Below are 18,635 nucleotides of genomic sequence, written 5' to 3' on the forward strand. Positions count from 1 at the left end.
ACTTTAGTTAATTAGTCACGTTTATGCCTAATCGGGGCGGGTCTTTTAAAATTAAGTTTAAATTTGTCTAGTTGGTAGTTTAATAGAAGGTACCCGATGCCACGGTGGACCTCTGTTAGGATTAGGGATAGTTTTATTTACTATATTAACGGTAGGGACATATCTGGACCAATAGTAGAAATAGGCATGTACGTGACTAATTAACTAAAGTAGAAGGACAAATTTAGCCTTTTCCCTTTATAGTTTTTCTTCCTTTCTATTCCTTCAACTAGTTTCCAAGGGAAAAACATTGGTTTGAGAGAGACAAAATATATAATTGCTGCAATTTTGAGGGCATAAAATTCGAAATGTTCTGTAATACAAGGGCATAATTGCAAAACAATTCTCAACATTTGAACATCAAATACTTCCTTCCCTTTCTCAAAACTTTTCTACTGCGCGGTCTTGAAAGATTCAAATGGCTTCTTGACACTGCTCCATTGCCACAACAATAAATTCCGATTTCAAAATCCCATGAACGCGAAGACAATTTTCTGAGCCCATTCACCAAATCTGCTATCGGGTTTCTTCTTCTGATGGATTCTGATACCCCTCGTGCACGCATTGATCAAGTTAGTACCTTTTCGCTCACCGTTTCTCCTCCTTAAAAACCCTAGTTTTTTTCCATTGTTCCACTTTTTTAATGATTATAGGAACCCCAAAGTGCTATTGATTCGAAATTAAATAACATATAATTGTGCTGTTTTTTAACTTGTATATTATTGCCGATTAAACAGCTATAGGAAATTTCTTACTGAATATCTTGTCTTGCATCAATTTTCACACGATGTGGCGATTTTTTCTTGCCTTTTTAGTTGTTCTTTGGGTTTCTTGAATATTTTTGCTTTCATTTTCTCATAATGACGTGTTGACTGTCTATTTCTGAGTTTGAAATTCAGACGAGTCAAGGAAGATGCTGAAATTTCACTTGAAATGTCCCCGTAAAAGCTATTGCTTAGTTTAGAACAATATGGTTCCCGATTGAGCAGTTGTAGTGGATTTGCATAAAAAAATCTATCTTGCATCACTTCAACATGATGGGGGCAATTTTATCTTCCTTTATTTCTCTTTTCCTTCATTATCATGCTTTGTTGTAGTTGTCTAGGGAGAATAGGTATAGAGAAATTGAAATTGCAAGAATAGTTTGTTGGTTATTCCTGTCTATATAAGAATGGAATTTTGAAGGGAGAAAAAGAAAAAGAAAAAGAGAAAAAGAGGACTGCGATTGATGTTCACCATACTGCATATATGGTCCATTTAATGCTTTGGGCATCGGATGCGGGTCCCTAGGAATTCCTCCACATCTAATAAGCTTTTCATTTTCATTACATAGGATCGGGGAAGGGAAAAATAGTTGAACGAACTCACACCCTGTGATACTCTCACCACATCTAATAAGCTAATGGGAAAATACTTAAGTTACTCCATAAATTTGCCCGGAAAAGCCATTTTACCTTATATGGGTGGCCTATCATCCCCGTTAGTTTCTTATATTGTTCCGGTGTTCTTATGATGGGGTTGCATCAGGGGTCGACACTCAGCCCATTTTTGTTTGCTCTGGTGATGGACGTACTAACGTGCCACATCCAAGGGGAGGTGTCGTGGTGCATGCTATTTGCATATGATATTGTATTGATTGACGATACGCGAGACGGTATGAACGCGCAATTAGAGGTATGGAGGCAGACTCTGGAATCTAAAGGTTTCAAGTTGAGCAGGACTAAAACAGAATACTTGGAGTGTAAGTTCAGTAACAAGACTCAAGGAGGGGAAGGGGTGGTGAGGCTGGACTCGCAGGTCATCCCTAAGAGACGGAGTTTTAAGTACCTTGGGTCTATTATTCAGGGGGATGGGGAGATTGATGAAGAAGTCACACATCGTATTGGGGCGGGATGGATGAAACGGAGACTCACTTTCGGTGTTTTATGTGACAAGAAAGTGCCACCGAAATTTAAAGGTAAGTTCTACAGAGTGGTGGTTAGATCAACGATGTTGTATGGGGCTGAGTGTTGGCCATTCAAGATCGCTCATGTACAGAAGATGAAAGTAGCAGAGATGAGGATGTTGAGATGGATGTGCGGGCACACCAGGTTAGATAGGATCAGAAATGAGGTTATTCGCGACAAGTTGGGTGTGGCCCCTATTGAGGACAAGATGGGGGAAGCATGACTTAGGTGGTTTGGTCATGTGAGGAGGAGGAGCACAGACGCCCCGGTGAGGGGGCGTGAGAGGTTGACATTGGAAGACCTACGGAGAGGTAGATGTAGGCCAAAGAAGAGGTGGGGAGAGGTGATTAGGCAAGACATGGCGCAGCTTCAGCTGACCGAGGACATGACCCTTGATATGAAAGTATGGAGGTTGAGGATTAGGGTAGTAGAGTAGATAGTCTAGAGTGTTCATAACAATAGTATTGGCACACAGTCTCGCTTTCTGTTGGTAGTAAGTTTTTATGACTAACCGTTGTTTTCTTTCATTGTTGATCACCTTACTGTCTTGTTGTTTTTATTCTGCTTTTGTATGGCTTTTTGGTATTGTCTCTTCTTGTCTATATTTTCATTAATGTGGTGCTTACGCTTTCCTGAGCCGAGGGTTTATTGGAAACAACCTCTCTATCCTCACAAGGTAGGGGTAAGGTCTGCGTACACACTACCCTCCCCAGACCCCACAGTGTGGTATAATATTGGGTATGTTGTTGTTATTGTTGTTGTTCTTATGATTTAGGAACCCACAATGCCATTGATTCGAATTTAGGATACATCCAGTTGTGTCGTTTTTGCTCTATATTATAGAGAAAAGAAGGTCGAAACTTGTATATTATTGCCAATTAAGCAGCTACAGGAAAATTCTAATTGTATGTCTAGTCTTTCATCAATTTTCTCATAAGGGGTATTTTTTGGATATCTTTTGCTTTTATTTTCTCCTGATTGAGCAATTGTAATAGTTTTGCTTAAAATATCTATCATGCATCATTTCCTCATGATGGGGGCACTTATCTTCCCTTTTTTCTCCTTTCCTGTACTATCATGCTTTAATGATTTTGGATATTTTTTTTCTTTTCTAATAGTTGGTATTTTGGTATTTGTTGTTGTGTTGAGTGATTAGTTCTTTGCTTCAAAAAAGAAGAGGAAGTCTTTGTCACCGAGTCTGAAACCCGCAAGAGCCAAGAAAGATGTTAAGATCTCACTTGAAGGGTCTCCTAGCACAAAAGGCTCATTGGATGGATATTTAGTGACTTCTCAGGATGATGATAGTAAACCTTTGCGCACAGCTAGAGGCACACCGGTTAAGAGAAATCTGACGTTAGAGATCGGTCCATACCTAAAAGATGAAAATAAAGGGAGTACTTCTTTGGTCAAAGCACGTTCGACAATTTCTGAAACAAAAACTTCAAAGGAGAAGCCTGTTATTTCCCCTGACTCACATGTTGTTGCAACTAGAGGTCATGGAGAAGATGTCTCGGTTACTACACAGGGTGCTGGAAACTCAGAACTTAAGCAATTTGCTACCAACTTCTTGTCGTTATATTGCAGGTAATGCCTTTTGTTCTTGATTTGCTTGTGGTGATTGGTTTTGAGGCTATTGTGGTCACTAAGCTGGATTTCTCAGCGTATTCTTTTGCTTAGTAATTTTTTGTGTTTTCCTGTATTCAGTGAGCTGCCATCTAGTTTAAGTATTCTTTTGCTTAGTAATTTTTTTTGTGTTTTCCTGTATTCAGTGAGCTGCCATCTAGTTTAAGTTTACCTTCAGCGCAGAACGAGGGTGCTAGTAAAAGGAGTGGTAGCCCTTCCATTCTTGATGTGGGTAATAAAACTACAAAGAGAATCCGCTGCATCTCGAGTGAAAACGAGTCTAATATCAACGGAAAAACCAATTTTTCTATTGAGGTAGGTATTATATTTTTTCACAATACCACAATGTTGATTCACAGAATTTTTGTTAACTGCTGAGTATTTGCATCTTATGCTAGGTAACAGAGGGGAATACATTAGTCGGAGCTCATATAAGCTTGAGAAAATGTAACAATGTGCATGTCATTGGGTCAACTGAATCTGAGACACCTGGTTCAACATTTACAAAGCTTCATGTTGATGATACTCCCAAGTCAAGTCGTGGTAGCTCCATATTTTCACCCGGAGAAACATTTTGGAATGAAGCAATTCAGGTTGCTGATGGTTTGTTTGCTGGAAATGATAAATTTTCTTTTCAAGCAGCACAAGAGTCCGAGGCTTTGAAGACTCATAACGAGATAATCAATTCCAATAGTCTTGGAGATGGAGAGTGTGGCAATAAGTCCAATAAACTATTTAATGAATGTATAGAGACAGTTTCTGATGCCTGCGTTGTTTCTGCTGTTGGTTCACTGAGGAAGTTGGGGAAGGATCTGGACGGAGAGAAGTCCCCGATGCCTGTTAAGCATTTTGATTTTGCTTCTGACGAAAAAAATTTCGATGTTGTACAATCTCTCGGAAATAACACAGACATCCAGATTATTAGTGGCAAAAAAACTGGGTCCCAAGAAAATGTAAGTTTAAGTAGCTCTCCTGTTCTCAGCCCTCACAAAGCAGCTCAAGCAATAGGAAATATCCTTGAAATACAAGACATGACTCCAGCATGTCCTGTTTCCAAGGGTAACAAGGATGTGCTTATCCAGGATACCGATATAATGGCATCAACGACACCTTCAGAGAAACTTAACAATTGTGCAGCTAATTCCTTATCAAGTAATGACAACACTCCTTCAAGTATTGCACCAAGAAAGAATCATTTGGATCTCAACCATTGGCTACCTTCTGAAATATGCAGCATTTACAGGAAAAAGGGTATTTCGAAATTGTACTCATGGCAGGTATGCTGTTTACCTTTAGCTGAATCTTTTATTGAGATTTTGAGTCTTAAGAAGCTTTATATTTCATAGACCTGGAATTATTGACTAGTTTACCATTTGCATCGATTATGCAATGAATCTTCGTTTGTACAATCAGGAGGGAACAAAGAGTAGATAACTGTATTTTAGGTGCTCCAGATAGGAGGGTATTTGGATTGGATTAAAGGCCGGTCAAACCAGCTTAAAATCACTTTTTGGTTTGTTTTGGCGTTTGGCAAACACCTAAAATGCTAAAAAGCCAAGTGCTTTAAGCCAAAACAGCACAAAAGTTATAAGTTGGTCACCCTCAACTTTTGGCTTTTTAGCTTAAAAGCTAGTTAGGTTTGGCCCAATAATTTACCTTACTATCCCCTATATTCTTTTATAATCCCCAAATTACCCTCCCCTCTCTAAAAACCCTAACACATTTTGTTTTTTCCTTCTTCAATACTATGTTGCATTGCATACGCTGCTCCATCCCTCAAATCAGTAAAAGTCCTGCCCAGTCATACCCATGACGAGATTGAAAAGTTGGTTAAAGAATCTAAAGTTTCACTAGTTCGGAGAATTCCGTTTAAATTTTTTATTTTTTCCCTTTCCAATGGGACATAAAAACCCTTTCAAACTTGCACTATGAGGTGGTTTTAACATAATTTAAAAAGAAAAACAATTTCCCTTTTAAATAGCTTGATCAGATAGTTCAAGAGAAAAAGATTTGACTATCACTTCATGGTTCATATTATTTTTTGAAAAGGTAAGTAAGTGTATTATTAAGATAAGCAGAGCACTAAGAAAGTGCTTGCAAGTGTGTGTACATAATCAGGGAACCCCTTTTATAAAACAAAAAGAGAGGCTCCCAACTGTTCTAAACACTAGACTTGTAAATAACTAGTAGATTATAACATGCTGGCGTCATCCTTTACATCTTGTATGTTTCACCGAAAAGCAAAATCCATAGACATTTGTATTTTAGCATATGTAAAGTGACTTACTTCCCATTGAAGCACCTGGAATGCCTTTCACCCCACAACACCCAACATACGCAAGCTGGCATCATATTCCCCAAAGCTAGTGGCTTTCATGTGCCGATTGGCGATTGCCTCAACATGTCATCAGTTCCTGTATGGTGTTAGGCATAAGAAAAGACAATTCAAACAGGTAAAAAGCAAGCTCTGAAGTTGCCTTGCCACTGTGCAGTGTAAAAATAGGTAGTTGCCACTTCATGATCCATATTATTTTGTTCAACAGGTTTCATGTTGTCATTAGCCAATATTATCTCCCTTCTATGCAGTTTTCCGATGGAACCGTGGCCTCTGCTTTGGTCAAATATTAGTTATTACTATTCTATTTTATTCAAATAACTAGTTTACATTTATTAAAATAATTTGATCTAATTAATTTATAATTTATAATTAAAATAAATGCACAAGCTAATTTGCATTTGAATTATTTTAGAATAAAATATGTGGCAAGATAAGTCAGTTTTAGTGTTAATAGCTTTAAGGGCATTTCAGTCATTTTAACAGTTTCAACACTATTCTATCAAACATATCAACTGCAAATTTTCAACTTCAGCCCTTCCGTGCAGACACGTAGCTGCTTATTTATAAATTCAGCTCTAGCACTTAAAAAAGTGATTTTGAGCATTTGATGCTTAAAAGCTACTTAAATTCAGCTAACCCAAAACGGGCTCTAGTACTAGAATTTTTTTTAAGTATCCTGTGTAAATTTAGTATTAAATACTTAAGAATCAATCTGTTGTTGTTCATTAGCTATACAGATTTTAGGTCAGTATTTCTTTTCCTAATTGCTCCATTAGAATTTCTACCAGATTTCTGGGTCTAAAGTAGGATTATTCACCGATCAGTTTGTCAGTTCTAACTTTGATGATCTAGGTGGCCAGATCCTACGTATTAGCACTGTTTCTAATAGTTTTGGACCCAGACCGTAAGTTATTACTTGTGAGACCAAATGTTCACATACCATTTTGGTTGCTGAAGTAGGTTCTTGGCTTGCCCTATCCATTTGCTCACTGTTACATAGTTAGTTCAATAGAATTCTTCTGATATGTTTGAGAATGCAAATATGATATTAATCAATAGGTATCATTGTGATTACATAGTTCTACTTTAGGAAGTATGCAACTGATATATTGCATATCTAAAATATTAGGGGGTCGAGTTATAATGATTCTAGGCTAATTGAAGGTATCATAAGTTGTAACTCTTTATTGTTGGTAAAGTAAATAACTATAATACTGTTATAGATAGTTAGTCATATAATGCCATTTAAAAAAAAAAAAAAATTCTCAGTATCCCACATTGGTATAGAAGGCCTTAGGTATATATAAACATTGTATATAAATAGGGCTATTGTAAAACACTTAACGTACATCACTAATATAATTTTTCTCATGCTTTATCACATGGTATTAGAGCAACTAGTGATAAATCCTCGCTGTGTAGTAACCAGCGAGTCCGGGACATTCACCATGCCTTTTTTCTGGTGAATTTCAGGCTGTTTTTGTATCACCTCTTATTCGGTGGTTTTTTTACGAAAAGTGACACCACCAGCATGTGCGGAATTCTGGGGCGACCAAACTCCAGAAAACCACACCGGCAAAAACCTAGCCTTGTGCCCTCGCGCTCCTGAAGAAGCTTTGAAGCCGACAGCATGTCAGACCCACGCGCCGGTGCGTGACGCTTGTTCCGGCCATTTTTTGAAAAAACTTCTTCAGGACAATTGTCTCGTCTAGTGATTCCAGCCCTGCCCATACTGTTTTCTTTTTATTTCGAGCACATTGAGATTATTTTGGCGACTACACTAATTTTCCGGCAGCTACAATAATCTACACTAATTTTCCGGCAGCTACAATTATCTTTCGGGCAACTACAATGTTTCCTTCATCTGTTTCAACGAGCTACAGTTGATTCTTTCTGTTATTTGGTGATAATATGCAAGACCTCTCTTCAATCCAACGATGTCTTTGGGATTTGATGTTTTTGGGTAAAAACAGGGGCTTTAAGTATATGTAAACATTGTATATAAATATGGCTATTATAAAACACTTAACGTATATCAGCAATATAATTGAGTCTAACTCAACCCAAAAGCTAGTTCAAGTAGTGAGGATTTTCTAAGACCATATAAAGAGATTACAAACTACACACTCAAGAGAGGATTGACACTTCACTCGCTTAAGTGGCGCTTCACTGCAGGCACCGAGATGCTAAGATATATGCATCGTCCAGGGACTGTTTTGACAAGGCGATGGCAAACAATGAGTTTGGATCGCGCAATGAATATTATGGATGAATAAATGGTTTTCGAGCTTACATGCCATGATTTTTATTTCATATCTTTTACTTAATTACAGTTTTATCAATTTTCGCTGTCCATATAGTTGATATGTTTTTTTTTATTGCATTACATATATATCTATATATTTTTATTTAAGTTCATGCATGCATTTATTCACCAAAACGTGCACTTTAATGCTCCATACATTTAAAGCTCCAATAAACCTTGGGTGCTTTTCTACAGTTCTCACCTTTGGCAACACTAAATTGGGGTGGGGGTGATGCAATTACTCATCCTCAGCCAAATGTATTTCTGCCTATGCCCTCTTACAATTTTCTTGTGTTAGACTAGCATCTGGTTCTCTATAGTTCTCATTTTGCTTGGTTCATAGAAGCTTGGTTCTGGCTTACTTACTCCCCAATCCCCATTGTCTACTACTTTCTGTGATGAATACTGTTCGAGGGTATTCAATGCTTTAGATGTTGAGGCTTCTAAAAGGGGTCAGATTTGTTGTCAGTTGAAGTATGAACAAGTTGTTCTTTATAGTGACAGTCTAATGGACATTCATTCTGCATCCTGCAGGTTGATTGTCTTCAAGTGGATGGAGTTTTGCAGAACCGGAATCTTGTATATTGTGCTTCTACCAGGTCTATAGCGGACTGTAATTTGGTCTTTGTGTTGTAGATGTTTTCCGTTAATCTTTAATTTGCAAGTGACTTGAATATGATAGTTTATCAATGCTAGAATAAGAAAATACACAGTGAAGAAATATATCCATACCCTATACCAGTATATGTTAGTCATTATAAGTAGCAAAACATTCTTATGCTAATGCTGCTTGATGCTGAACGCTTTTTAAGTTTTCGAACTTGTGGAATTTGGAGTATCTGTTACTAGTGTAAGCCTGGGTTGAGCTGTATTAGTGTCTTCAAGATTGGGTAAGATATCCATCAAACGAAGTACTAGTCCACAGTATTTCTGTTACGGATCTTAATTTAGTAGTACATTTGTTTGATTTTGCCTACTGGGAATTTGCGAATGAACTTTTGCTATTATCCATTTTACCTAGTAACGTTATCATTCATGGCGACAGCAAGTGCTGGTAGAAAAATGTCAAAAATGTCCATTTCATTTTATTCTTCATAAAAACTAAAGAATCTTTATGAGGTCAATACTTGCTCTTGGATGATTTAAGTTGGTCCAAGTCATTTTACATTTTGCTTGCTGCTCAGAACTTTTTTGCACTCTTGGATCATTTAAGTTTGTCCAAGTCATTACATATTGCTTGCTGCTCAGGATATCTGTGCACCTTTTTCAGGAACTTGAACATTTCTTACTTAACCCAATCTACTAACAAACTATTACGACCCTCTTTCTTATTATCTTTGTTGCTGGTTGTGTTTCTAATGCTGTATATTTGCTCTACTAGTGTTATCACTATGATTGTCTCTATCATAACGATTATTCTGTTGTCTCTTATTGGAGAATGCTCTTATCTCCTAATTGTCCAATCCTGCATCTTGTACTTTCAGCAAAGGTGTAGGGATGCTGCAAAACTTTTCACATAATTACAGTACATGCTATTAGTAATTGCAGCTTAAAGAACTTGTGTCCTTGTTTGTAGCAATCGCTTTGTAACTGTGAGTTGTTGATATATCATTCTTGCATGAGATATCTACCATTCAGTTGGAACTATAATTATAGATATCTACCATTCAGTTGGAACTATAGTTATTTTTCTGCTTGTTGTATCATAAAAATGGTACTTAAGAGATCAATAATCAAATTCCCCAAAATTTTGTTCCTCATATTTATGTACGCTACTGGCAAACTGAAACAGGAAGCTGTGGTTGTTAGTTGTAGTCCTTTGGGTGCAGTGTTGATATGTTATTCTTTTATGATTAATTTGTCAGAGTGACTGTTAAAGGTTTAAAGCTTCAGTGCAGCAATGAGGTTGTTGTTAGCCTGTTCTTTGAGTGTGGTGTCTGATAGTTATGGTTTCTTTCTTGCAATATGTTGAGGTGAAAAGTGCCTTTCCGTAAGGTTTATTCTCATTTTTGGCACATTTAAAGAATTGGTGTACCATATTGGGCAAAAAGTTAATTTGAAATTTAACTTGAACCAAACATTTGCTTCATTAGTCATGAGACTGTAGTTAGCTGAAACCCCTCTCTTTGAAGAGTCCAGAAAATTTTGTTATGGTAGCTAAAATAGGCATAGAATTTTATTTGAGGTGGCATACCTCCACACAACAAACTAGAGAGAGTTAGAGAGACAGAGAGAGCTTGAGTTTCCTCTAAATAAAAAACAAAAGACTTCACAAGCATAATTGCTATAGGCATCACAATGCATATGCCTATCACAAAGAATGATAAGCTCACAGATAGTATGTAACCTTGTCCAATATAAGCTGATTCGGATCCTGTCCTTTGTCTTTCGGCCACCAAAATTCATTTACTTGGTCGCTTCTTTTGTACTTTTTCTGCCGTAAGCATAGTGTTCTGGTCATATAGAAAACTAAACAGAAATTTTTTGCAACTTCTGGTTGCCAGGTAGCTTGCTAGATGCCCCAACATCAACTAAAATTTTTGACATATAAAGACTTGAGGAATAAAAATCCTCTTACTATATTTTGACTACTTAGTCCAGATCCTATTTCTGACACTTATCTTGTGGCAAAGGAGCTGGCATAATGCTGTCCCCTTTTTGCGGTTTAGGCTTTAGCTAGTAACAAACCTGTATGTTAGACAAATTCGCACCAGATATTGATCTTATATCTCTTAATTGGTTATAACCTGCTTTAAATGAACTTGCAACCAACAGACAATAAAACTTGAACTTTGTGCTGAACTGGCTTTGAGGTTTTGATTTGCAAGATTCTTTTATCTGGTACGGCTGAAGTATTATCCTTGTTGTCCTTGTATACTTTTTTGCAGCTAAGTTGAGGGCTTTACATACAGTATTGGAATTTCACTTAATGAGTTGTTTCCTCCTCTTATCCTAGAGTTCCTCTAAACTATGTGTGGTAATTTCCATAGGAGCGTTTCTCCAGTCTTGCTCAATTGAGGTGGTCCTTGAAAATTTGCCAACTGAATATATTAGTATAACTGTATAAGCTATTAACATGCACATTTTCCTTCACATCTTGCTTATTTGATCAGGTCCTTTACGATCTCTTTTGCCCTTTGGGTATTGAACTTCGGGAAGCCATTACAAGTAGAAATTCTGTTCTGGAAATATTGTTTTTTTTTTTTTTTTTGCTTTCTGTTCTCTCAGTGATACTTTTATGTAACGAATTTCAGAGCGCCTCTCTGCTGTTTAACCAGGATTCTTTATTTTCTGTAGTGCTGGTAAAAGTTTTGTTGCTGAGATATTGATGTTACGTAGAATTTTATCATCCGGAAAAATGGGTCTTCTTGTACTTCCATATGTATCCATTTGTGCAGAGAAGGTGAAGTTATCTTTTAGCTTTCAAAGTGGTCTTTATTATACATATAAGGATATATAGTATATTTAATTCGTATCATGTCATGTTAAACTTGTTCAGGCAGAACATCTTGAGGTCCTTTTGGAACCAGTTGGGAAGCATGTTCGCAGTTATTATGGTAATCAGGGAGGTGGTAGTCTTCCAAAGGATACCGCTATAGCTGTCTGCACTATTGAGAAGGCAAATTCCTTAATTAACCGACTGCTAGAAGAGGGTCGTCTGTCGGAGCTTGGTATCATAGTGATTGATGAACTCCACATGGTATTGACTTTAACATTCTTTTCTGTTATTGTTTTATTTTATTTTAATGATATCCAGCTAAACCCTCCTATCATTTTAAGTTTACGTTCTATTTGCTCGAAGCTGCTGTTTTGGCGTCTTTGCTGGAACTCATAGTTATATGTATTTATTGAATTCTAATTGTCTTGGTCTATTGAGCTGCTTTCATGTTAGGTTGGAGACCAGAATAGGGGTTATCTATTGGAGTTGATGTTGACCAAGCTTCGCTATGCATCTGGTGAAGGAAATACTGAGTCATCCAGTGGAGAAAGTTCAGGTAGTAGCAGTGGAAAAGCTGACCCTGCTGGCAGACTCCAAATTGTTGGCATGAGTGCAACTCTGCCCAATGTGACAGCAGTCGCTGATTGGCTTCAAGTAAGATGAAATTCATTGCTTTTTTGTTCTTTCAATTAAAATCTTTATCGATAACACCCATGCCAGTTTCAGAAGTATGTAAAAGTTGGGTATATGGCTCAACCAGTCATCTATAGAGTTAGTCTAACTATCTATACAAAGGGGATTCTTTCTTTACACCAAAAGCGTGTCATAACATAACATAACATAACATAACATAACATACCCAGTAAAATCCCACTATGGGGTCTGGGGAGGGTAGGATGTACGCAGACCTTACCCCTACCCCGGAAGGGTAGAGAGGCTGTTTCCGGGAGACCCTCGGCTCAACAGAAAAGATAATAATTTCAGAAAAGAAACGAAAGAAGAGATCTGTAACAACTAAAGAAGCAAGAGAAGTAATAATAATATCTTAAAATACACCAAATAAGTGAAAGGGAGTGCAATAATACAATCATATGCAAAACAACAAAATAGTGTGAACACAACATAGACCGCTACCAGACATAGGTAAAACTCTGTCAGACTACCCGGTACAAAGAGGGAAAAACTATGAACTACCCCTAGCCTACAACCCTAATGCTCGACCTCCACACGTTCCTATCAAGAGCCATGTCCTCGGAAATCTGGAGTCGCGCCATGTCCTGCCCGATCACCTCGCCCCAATTCTTCTTATGCCGCCCTCTACCTCTTCTCGTACCTACCAAAGCCAACCGCTCGCACCTCCTAACTGGGGAATCTATGGTTCTCCTCCGCACGTGTCCAAACCACCTAAGCCCCGCTTCCTGCATTTTGTCGTCCACGGTAGCAACGCCCACCTTTTCCCTAATATCTTCATTCCTTATCTTATCCAGTTTAGTATGCCCGCACATCCATCTCAACATCCTCATCTCGGCTACTTTCATCTTCTGGATATGTGAATTCTTAATTGGCCAACACTCAACCCCATATAACATAGCCGGCCTAACCACCACTCTGTAGAACTTACCTTTGAGTTTCGGTGGTACCCTCTTGTCACACAGGACTCCAGATGCTAACCGCCATTTCATCCACCTCACCCCAATACGGTGCGTGACATCCTTTATACTTCTACATCTCCTTACACCAAAAGTATAGATGAACAACGTTAATCTATTTGTATTTCACGAAAGGACTAAGCACATTGAAATAGATTGTCACTTTGTTCGTGAAAAGATTCAACAAAAGCTCATCTCTACAGGTCATGTTAGAACTGGAGATCAATTGGGAGACATTTTCACAAAAGCTTTGAATGGAGCTCGAGTTGAATATATCTGTAACAAGTTGGGCATGATCAATATATATGCTCCAACTTGAGGGGGAGTGTTGACATACAAGTTGTCTAGCACATGTATACACATGTACTACATCATAGCTAGCACATGTATATGAGTTGTATAGTAGGTGTAATACAAGTTGTGTAGCACATGTATACACATGTACTACATCATAGCTAGCACATGTATATGAGTTGTATAGTAGGTGTAATTAGGTGTATGACAACTAATAGATTAGGTGAATTAGTATTATAAATAGGCCTTGTAATCTTCTCTTCTAGATATGAAATATAGAACTTCTTTGGTTTCTAACATGGTATCAGAGCATTGAAGTTTTTTCATCAGTTTGTTGTTGAGAATATTTTTTTTCCCCGTTCGAATTATTTTTGTTCAGAACAGTCTTTCGTTGCTTTGATTCTATTTCTCTGTTTCCGGCCATTTTTTGCCCCGGCCGATTCTTTACAGATTTTTCTACTCACTATTCCGACCAAAGTGGTACTGTCAGAATTTTTTTTTTCCTGACAACTTTCATTTTCCAAGATCACTGTTCCGGCACTGTTCGCTGTATTGTTCACTGTTCACTGCACTGTTCACTGTTCAAATATCACTGTTCACTGCACTGTTCAAATTTCACTGCACTGTTCTTGACTATTTGATTCTGCTATTATTCGGGTGCAAGATGACTGAAACGAAACCTACCGGTGATGTCATTCCGGTTATGTCCAAAATTACGGAGAATAAGTTCATGGGTTTCAATTACATGGATTGGAGTAAGACGATCCGTCTCTATTTGCGGAGCATCGACAAAGAGAACCAATTGGTTGATGATCCACCCAAGGATGAGACTAAATCAGTCTAGTTAAAGGAGGATGCAAAATTGTTTCTCCAAATCAAGAATTCGATGCACAGTGAGGTAAATGATCTAGTTTCTCATTGTGATTATGTGAAGGATCTAATGGATTATTTAGAGTTTTTGTACTCTAGCAAAGGAAACTTGTCTCGCATGTATGATGTGTGCCAGGCATTTTACCATCCATCCATGCAAGATCGCTCTCTCACCACTTACTTCTCAGAGTTTAAGAAGGTGTATGATGAGCTTAATGTTATATTGCCGTTTAGTCCAGATGTGAAGGTACAACAGGCTCAACGTGAACAACTGGCGGTCATGAGTTTCCTTTCTGGTCTTTCTCCCGAATTTGAAGGGGCCAAATCGCAGATTTTATCTGGGACTGCTATCTCTTCCTTGAAAGAGGCCTTTACAAGAGTGTTGCGTACTGAAAAGTCTCATCCAGGTCCGACAGCCACGATCGATAGTGGTGCTCTGCTTAGCCGCGTCCAAAAGAATAGGAGTCATAGTAATCGTAATCGGAGTAGCGATAGCCGAGACCTAAAGCAAGGGGAAGTTGAATGTTTTTATTGTCGTGAGCTCGGTCATACCATACGTTATTGTGTGAAGCTTCAGAATAAGAACAAAAAATCTCAGTATGCCAACATCGCCACTTCCGAGACTATTTCTCCATCTCAGTCATCATCTCCTCCTATCAATACTATCCCGAGTCAGGTAAAACCACTAAGTGTCTCCTCTCTTTGTCATCCAAATGGGTCATTGATTCTGGTGCCACAGATCATATGACAGGTAACTCTAAACTCTTTTTCACTTTTCAGTCACATACCCAATGTTCCACAGTTACTTTAGCCGATGGGTCTACCTCATATGTTTTAGGGTTTGGCACTGTTAACCCAACATCTTCTCTTTCCCTTAGTTCCGTCTTAAATTTGCCTGATTTTTCTTTCAATCTAATATCTGTCAGTAAACTTACTCGTACTCTAAATTGTTGTGTCTCATTTTTTCCCAATTATTGTCTTTTTCAGGATCTTACGACGAAGCAGATTATTGGTAAAGGTTCTGAGTCTGGGGGTCTCTATGTTCTTGAATCACATGTGCCGAAATCCATTTCTTGTTCAACTGTGTTGTCTCCCTTTGATGTACACTGTCGATTGGGTCATCCATCCTTGTCTAGTTTGAAGAAGTTATATCCTCAGTTTCAGAGTATTTCCTCTTTAGATTGTGAGTCATGTCAGTTTGCTAAACACCATCGCCTTCCTAAAGTTTCTAGAGTCAATAAACGGGTCGACTTACCTTTTGAGTTAGTTCACACCGATGTTTGGGGTCCATGTCCTATTATCTCTAAAACTGGTTTTAGATATTTTGTTACCTTTGTGGATGATCATTCTCGTGTTACTTGGTTATATTTAATGAAAAATCGTTCGGAGTTGTTTTCAATTTTTTGTGCTTTTTGTGCTGAAATAAAAACTCATTTTAATGTTTTCGTTCGTAATTTAAGGAGTGACAATGCAAAAGAATATTTTTCGGATTTGTTTAAAGATTATATGGCTACAAATGGTATTTTACATCAATCTTCTTGTGTTGACACCCCTTCTCAAAATGGGGTTGCGGAACGAAAAAATAGACATCTTCTTGAAGTAGGCCGAGCACTCCTCTTTCAAATGAAAGTGCCAAAATGTTTTTGGGCTGATGCCGTCTCTACAGCTTGTTTTTTAATAAATCGTATGCCATCTTCTGTACTTCATGGTAATATTCCTTACAACATTCTTTTTTCCTCTAAGCCATTATTTCCTATTGAACCCAAAATATTTGGTTGTACTTGTTTTGTTCGTGATGTTCGTCCACAGGTAACTAAATTAGATCCAAAGGCCCTTAAGTGTGTGTTCTTAGGGTACTCACGTCTTCAGAAAGGTTATCGGTGTTATTCTCCAGATCTCAAAAGGTACTTAGTGTCTGCCGATGTCACATTCCATGAAAATTATCCGTTCTTTTCTTCATATGTTTATAACAGTCCTGAGGAAGAAGATGATACTTTGGTCTACACTGTCACACATCCAGTTAGTTCTCCAACACCTCTTCCTCAGTCACCCGTTTCCCTCGATCGACCATCCGAGCAGCCACCTGTTCTTCGTGTGTATACCAGGCGACAACAAACCTCAGAACCCGATCCTTTACCTACTTCTGCTTCGTCGGTAGATCCAACCTCCTGTGTTTCAGATCCTAGTTTGGATCTTCCTATTGCCATTCGCAAAGGTACACGACAATGTACTTATCCTATTTCTTCTTTTGTGTCTTATGACCATTTGTCTACTTCTTCTAGCTCGTTTATTGCATCATTAGATTCTGCTAGGATACCTAAAACTGTTCGTGAAACATTGTCCCACCCAGGTTGGCATGATGTAATGATAGAAGAGATGATGGCTTTAGATGAGAATGGTACTTGGGAGTTGGCCGATCTGCCCACTAACAAAAAGGCTATTGGGTGCAAGTGGGTATTTGCTGTTAAGTTTAACTCCGATGGGACAGTAGCTCGCCTTAAGGCACGCCTTGTTGCAAAAGGGTAAGCACAGACCTATGGAGTCGACTATTTGGATACTTTTTCCCCGGTCGCCAAGTTAGCTTCTGTTCGATTATTCATTTCCATGGCAGCTACTTATGATTGGCCTTTGCATCAGCTTGATATAAAGAATGCTTTTCTACATGGAGATCTTCAGGAAGAAGTATATATGGAGCAACCACCTGGGTTTGTTGCTCAGGGGGAGTGTGGAAAGGTATGTCGTCTTCGAAAATCTCTTTATGGGCTGAAACAGAGTCCCCGTGCTTGGTTTGGCAGATTTAGTGAGGCTGTTCTAGAATATGGGATGAAGAAAAGCAATTGCGATCATACGGTGTTTTATAAAAAGTCTGATGATGGTATTCTTTTATTGGTAGTATATGTTGATGACATCGTTATTACTGGAAGTGATATTACAGGAATTTCAACTCTAAAGTCTTTCCTTCACACTCAATTTCAGACGAAAGATTTAGGGCAACTAAAGTATTTTTTGGGAGTTGAAGTTACACGGAGCAAGAAAGGCATCTTCTTGTCCCAAAGGAAATATACTCTTGACTTGTTAGCTGAAACTGGAAAGTTGGGATCTAAACCATGCAGCATGCCAATGGTTCCTAACACACAACTCGTGAAAGAAGACGGTGAGTTATTCGAAGATCCAGAGAAATATAGGAGATTGGTTGGGAAACTGAACTATCTTACAGTAACTCGTCCCGATATCGCATACTCTGTCAGCATTGTGAGTCAGTTTATGTCTTCCCCAACAGTTAGGCATTGGGCGGCTCTGGAGCAGATTCTTTGTTATCTAAAGGGATCTCCAGGACGGGGTCTAGTATATAAGAATAATGAACACACTAACATTGAGTGTTTCACAGATGCAGATTGGGCAGGGTCAAAAGCCGATAGGAGATCCACGACAGGATATTGCGTTTTTGTTGGTGGAAACTTGATTTCGTGGAAGAGTAAGAAACAAAATGTCGTATCTCGATCTAGTGCGGAAGCAGAATACAGAGCTATGGCACAATGTGTGTGTGAGGTTGTATGGGTACATCAACTATTAAGTGAAGTTGGCTTCCAAACTACATTGCCAGCAAAGTTGTGGTGTGATAATCAAGCTGCTCTTCATATCTCCTCTAATCCTGTATTTCACGAAAGGACTAAGCACATTGAAATAGATTGTCACTTTGTTCGTGAAAAGATTCAACAAAAGCTCATCTCTACAGGTCATGTTAGAACTGGAGATCAATTGGGAGACATTTTCACAAAAGCTTTGAATGGAGCTCGAGTTGAATATATCTGTAACAAGTTGGGCATGATCAATATATATGCTCCAACTTGAGGGGGAGTGTTGACATACAAGTTGTCTAGCACATGTATACACATGTACTACATCATAGCTAGCACATGTATATGAGTTGTATAGTAGGTGTAATACAAGTTGTGTAGCACATGTATACACATGTACTACATCATAGCTAGCACATGTATATGAGTTGTATAGTAGGTGTAATTAGGTGTATGGCAACTAATAGATTAGGTGAATTAGTATTATAAATAGGCCTTGTAATCTTCTCTTCTAGATATGAAATATAGAACTTCTTTAGTTTCTAACAGTTAGC

General features: G+C 38.2%; 1 protein-coding gene across 3 annotated transcripts in view; it reads left to right on the top strand.

The window, feature by feature from the left end:
• The first annotated feature begins 407 nt into the window (after positions 1-407).
• The window catches only part of LOC107788137 (helicase and polymerase-containing protein TEBICHI-like), a 36,546-nt gene continuing 18,318 nt past the window's right edge, over positions 408-18,635 (top strand). For 2 of the 3 annotated variants that reach the window (XM_075251753.1, XM_075251758.1), the window contains exons 1-8: positions 409-611; positions 3,142-3,569; positions 3,755-3,923; positions 4,007-4,885; positions 8,786-8,850; positions 11,549-11,654; positions 11,751-11,951; positions 12,144-12,344. In XM_075251753.1, the coding sequence (XP_075107854.1) occupies positions 576-611; positions 3,142-3,569; positions 3,755-3,923; positions 4,007-4,885; positions 8,786-8,850; positions 11,549-11,654; positions 11,751-11,951; positions 12,144-12,344 (2,085 nt within the window). In that variant the 5' untranslated portion in view covers positions 409-575. Of the gene's footprint in view, positions 612-3,141; positions 3,570-3,754; positions 3,924-4,006; positions 4,886-8,785; positions 8,851-11,548; positions 11,655-11,750; positions 11,952-12,143; positions 12,345-18,635 lie in introns of all 3 variants that reach the window. The other variant, XM_075251759.1, reaches the window with a different exon arrangement.

This window comes from Nicotiana tabacum, chromosome 1, assembly GCF_000715075.1.
Source record: "Nicotiana tabacum cultivar K326 chromosome 1, ASM71507v2, whole genome shotgun sequence".
Classification (NCBI taxonomy): Eukaryota; Viridiplantae; Streptophyta; class Magnoliopsida; order Solanales; family Solanaceae; genus Nicotiana; species Nicotiana tabacum.